Source organism: Oryx dammah, unplaced genomic scaffold, assembly GCF_014754425.2.
Source record: "Oryx dammah isolate SB20612 unplaced genomic scaffold, SCBI_Odam_1.1 HiC_scaffold_2526, whole genome shotgun sequence".
NCBI classification, from domain to species: Eukaryota; Metazoa; Chordata; class Mammalia; order Artiodactyla; family Bovidae; genus Oryx; species Oryx dammah.
This window is the reverse complement of record NW_024072600.1, coordinates 1-5,153: the sequence shown is the minus strand read 5'-3', so window position 1 is coordinate 5,153 and position 5,153 is coordinate 1. Positions and strand designations below refer to the sequence as shown.

At 49.0% G+C, this 5,153-nt stretch overlaps 1 protein-coding gene across 1 annotated transcript; it reads right to left on the bottom strand.

Moving 5' to 3' along the window:
- Positions 1–2,793: 2,793 nt before the first annotated feature.
- Positions 2,794–3,810, bottom strand: LOC120859717 (myeloid-associated differentiation marker-like). Its single transcript, XM_040235716.1, has one exon. The coding sequence runs from the start codon at positions 3,730–3,732 to the stop codon at positions 2,794–2,796; it is 939 nt and encodes a 312-aa protein (XP_040091650.1). The 5' UTR covers positions 3,733–3,810.
- Between the last annotated feature and the right edge of the window lie 1,343 nt (positions 3,811–5,153).

Genomic DNA, 5,153 nt, shown 5'->3' with positions numbered 1-5,153 from the left:
GTCACCAGTTACTATATAGGGCTGTTGGTGTCATTGCAGGGCGGCACATGAACTTTTATGCAGAGTATGTCATGAGAAACGCTGGGCTGGAGGAAGCAAGCTGAAATCAAGATTGCGGGGAGAAATACCAATAACCTCAGATATGCAGATGACACTACCCTTATGGCAGAAAGTGAAGAAGAACTAAAGAACCTCTTGATGAAAATGAAAGAGGAGCATGAAAAAGTTGGCTTAAAACTCAACATTCAGAACACTAAGATCATGGCATCTGGTCCCATCACTTCATGGCAAATAGATGGGGAAACAATGGAAACAATGGCTGACTTTATTTTGGGGAGCTCCAAAATCACTGCAGATGGTGATTGCAGCCATGATATTAAAAGATGCTTGCCTCTTGGAAGGAAAGTTATGACCAACCTAGACCTCATATTAAAAAGTAGCGACATTACTTTGTCAACAAAGGTCCATCTGGTCAATGCTATGGTTTTTCCAGTAGTCATGTATGGATGTGAGAGTTGGACTATAAAGCCACCTGAGTGCCAAAAAACTGATGCTTTTGAACTGTGGTGTTGCAGAAGACTCTTGAGAGTCTCTTGGACTGCAAGGTGATCCAACCAGTCCATCCTAAAGGAAATCAGTCCTGGGTGTTCATTCGGAGGACTGATATTGAAGCTGAAAGTCCAATATTTTGGCCACCTGATGTGAAGAGCTGACGCATTTTAAAAGACCCTGATGTTTGAAAGATTGAAGGCAGGAAGAGAAGGGGATGACTGAGGATGAAATGGTTAGATGGCATCACCGACTCAATGGAAATGAGTTTGGTAAACTGTGGGAGTTGGTGATGGACAGGGAGGCCTGCCATGCTGTCGTTCATGGGTTTGCAAAGAGTCGGACATGACTGAGCGACTCAACTGACTGACTGACATGAGCACGCACACATGTACACACTCAGGTGCACTGAACATCCATACCGGTACACACCTTTAAAGAGAGGCCTTGAGGTACTGTCACGGCCCCTTTAAGAGGTAGCGGGCAGGATGTTGATATTGGGGTGGGGCCCAACCTCTTGCCTCACAGGCTGGGCCACATCCCCAGGCTCTGGTTTAGATGGAGGTGGAGAGTCAGTGGGAGTGATTCTCAAAAACATAGATTTGGGTGAGGGTGAAAACTGACTAGGACTCTTTTTAGTTCTAGGTCAATTTGGGGTATTAGAATATGTGGATTTTGTTTTGGGCTTTTTGTTTCTTTGTTTTTTCCCTTTCATCTTTATATGCATGCTAAGTGGCGTCGGTCATGTCCAGCTCTTAGTGACCCCATGGACTGTAGCCCATCCATCTCTTCTGTCCATGGGATTCTCCAGGCAAGTGTACTGGAGTGGGTGGCCATATCCTTCTCCAGGGGATCTACCTTACCCAGGGATCAAACTGGCATCTCTTGCATTGTCTCCTGCATCGCCCATGGATTCTTTACTGCTGAGCCTTTGAGGATGCTCTTTATCTTTATACTGAGATTAAAAAGAACATTATGTGTGTGAGGAAAAAGTACAAGGCTTTTCCCGATAATTGACAGTAGGGGCTGATGGAAACAAAAAGATCTAGAAGAAAATTTTTAATTATATATTTATTTTACCTGATTCCAGAAACTCAGGAAGCAGCAGCAAAAGCAACAGGGACACAGAAACACACATATGTCTCACCTCACACTCGAGCAATGCAATTCCTTTGACAATGGAAGCAGCAACAACCACCCCCCACCCCCACCCCCAAACCACCTGCCTAAGAAATTCTGAAAATAAACTTTCCCTTTAAAAATAAGTCACCCAATAATTTTTAGCCTCCTGACCAGAAGATAGAAAAAGAAAGACAAAAATAACCCCAGACTAACATCACCTTAAGGCTGCATTGGCCAAGCTCCTCTCCCTGCAGAGGCAGGACCTGCTGTTTGATCACTGAGGCAGGAGGGCCACATCGCTGCCCCTCAGCAACACTGCAGACAGGTGTCTGAAAGTCCCTGGGGTTCTTCACTAGCTCCTTTTTTGATTCTCCAGACATTGATGGGGGGTGGAAGTCACCCCAAATTCCTTTAAGATGCCCTCTAGGCAGCCAGTGTTTAGTAAGCTGGGAAGAATTTTGGAGCCAACCTCAGGTGAGGCTGAGCATCAGGAGGGGCCCAGGGATCCGAAATTTCTGCTTCAGGACTCTCGTCCAATGGGAGTCAGTGACCTCCAAGATTTTTTTTTTTTACTTAAAGGGGAGATGCACTATACACTCCCTTCTATTGGGAGAAAGGAGGCCTGGTGCCTTGCTATCCACCCTCACTTCCAAACCCAGAAACACACAGCAACTAAGGCACCACAAGGGGGACAAACACGCTTTCACAATGAGGCCTCTCCGGAGGCCCAGGGTGTGAACAGTTGCACAGAGGGCTGTGTGCTATGGAGTCAGCACCTTAGGAGGTGGGAGGGGTGGTGGGCAGAGAAGGGAGGAGTCTCAGATCCTGATGGATCAGAAGAAGGAAGATGGGGAGAGGTGGTCAGGACACAGGAGACAAGAAAACCAAGGGTGACCAGAAAAGGGGCAAAAAGAAAATGCAGAAAAGATGAGAGAAGCAAGAGAAAGAAGCAAAACAGGACGTGGGCAGCCAAGGAAGATAGGAAGGAGACAGAGCAGATGGAGGGAAGGAAACAGAAAAGAGAGAGATGAGTGGGGAAAGATGTGAAGAGGGAGTGAGGGAGCCAGGAAGAGGGCATCAGGGGACACAGAGCTCTGTAAAGACACCCCCTGAGTGGAGGGACTAAGGGGTACTGGGTTGGTCCTCAGTCCCTACAGAAACCTGGCGAGCCCAGTACACCAGGTCGGCTGCGTAAATCAGCAGGTTGATGGCTGTCAGGACAGCCACAGCCAGTCGCTGGTCCCAGACGCAGCCATAGTCGGTGAGCTCATCAATGCAGCTCATTTCACTGTACCAGTGGGGATGTCCACCTAACTTCTCATCAAACTGGTAGAGTGGCCAGAGGACCAGAGCGCTGGCATAGAGGAGGCTTGAGAGCAGGGTCTGCCCCAGATGGAAAATGGGGAGCGGGAGGGGCAGTCTGTTCTCCCAGCCACTCAGCCTCAGCAGCATGGCCACAGCTACCTGGATGAAGCAGATGGAGTACACGGCCACGCACCACTTCAGGGCCGGCTGGTGCAGGTACAGGGAGGTGTTGCTGAGGAAGACGAAGATGGCACAGGCCACAGCGCTCTCCAGAATCTTTAGCAGGCCTGGTAAGGTGTGCACATAGCAGGGGATGTTCTTCAGCTTGTAGTGTTTCCATGTGCAGGCCACATCTGTGGCATAGAGCACGCACGCGATGCAGGAGAACGCAGAAGCAGCGATGGCCTGGTCTCGGGAAGGACCATCAGGCAGGTACTGGACGTAGAGGGCGGGGTAGATGATAGAGGTCAAGAGGCAGAGGAGGGCCGCATAGCAGGCATAGGTGATGGGTAATTTGTACCAGCAAAAAGGAAAGTTGCGGTCGTGGTAAATCCACTCGAACATAGAGATGAAGACAGTCACGATGAAACAGAGGCACCAGATGGCTAGGCACCAGTTGCCTATAGCCCCCCTCTCGTTGCCCATGCTGGCCACCACGGAGAAGGCCACACACATGGAGATCGCCTGCGGGAGGCGGAGGAGGCAGCACAGGGTGTTTACATCTTCTTGGTCAGCGATTGTCCACCTGGTAGACATGGTGTTGTGAAGGTCTGGCAGGTTAGAGTCACCAGTATGCAGTGGTCTTCACTTAGGACTCATCCGAGAAAGATCCAGATCTGAAGGCAGATTAAGTGAGATGATCAGAAAAGGCTCAGGACCTGTGAGGGCTGAGGCTCGGGATCTGTGAACTTTGAACCAGTGGCTCAGACATTCAGGTAAGAGTGCAGCCGCTCCAGAATGACTCTCTTCGCCCATCACCTTTGGCCTTGTCAGGAGACTTGTCTCATCTCACAGCTGGATTGGATCTGGCCTCAACCCACCAACATTTTTATGTCTTTTTGCTGCGTGTCAATATCTACAGAAATACAGTATACCGTGGTCTTTTTCTACAATCACAAACCTTCAAGGTAGAAAAATAATTTTTTAAAAATTGTTTAGCACCAATTCTGAGCTGAACAGCAGGAGACCGTTTATAGTTTTGTTTAGACTTCCCTGATGGCTCAGATGGTAAAGCGTCTGCCTACAATGTGGGAGACCCGGGTTTGATCCCTGGGTCGGGAAGATCCTCTGGAGAAGGAAATGGCAACCCACTCCAGTACTCTTGCCTGGAAAATCCCATGGATGGAGGAGCCTGGTAGGCTATGGTCCATGGGGTCACAAAGAGTAGGACACGACTGAGGGACTAAACTTTCTTCCTTCTTTCTTATTCCACTTAGTGTAAAAGTTCAAAAGTCCATTTGGTGAAACAGTAATGTGTTTGATCACAAAGTGCTTTCAGACCCCAGTGGGGTGTCATGTCCTATAGAGTATATGTATCATTTCACCTGTCAAAACTGAAAAATTCTGAATTCTGGAGAATATCTGACTCCAAGGATTTTCAGAAAGGAACTGTTTATTGTCATGCTAACCCTGTTCTACAGATGGGAAAACCAGGAGTCAAGTGCCTTCCCTAAGGTTGAAAGTGTAGCAGTGGAAATCCAAGATAAAAATAAAAAAGCCATGGGTTTGAGCACTTTGTTCTAAAGCCCAGCAGGTCACCCAGGTTTGTAGATGGGATCCCAGGACCCAAACTCAGGGCTCTGGGACAAAGGAGACATCCTCAGGGCCACGGCCTCCTTTTACAGCCACCTGAAGACACATGTGTCCTGGCCTCACCTCCCCACAGCCATCAGTGGAAAGAGATGCTGTCTGAGGGGACACAGCCCACTCAGAGGAGGGCAGCTTCAGGGGTGAACAGGGAGGGGCCACGGGGTGAGAGCAAGGTCGTGGGGATGAGATGACATAGGAGTAGGGACTGTTATGAATCCCTTCCACCCATTTTTGCCTTCACATGTGACGCTTCCTCGCTGAGGATGGAGACCCCAACCCAGCATGACTCCAAGGTGGGGCGACATTGAGGAACCACAGAATAGATTAACATAGGGCTGGGCTCCAAGGCTGCCATCCAGGTGGGACCG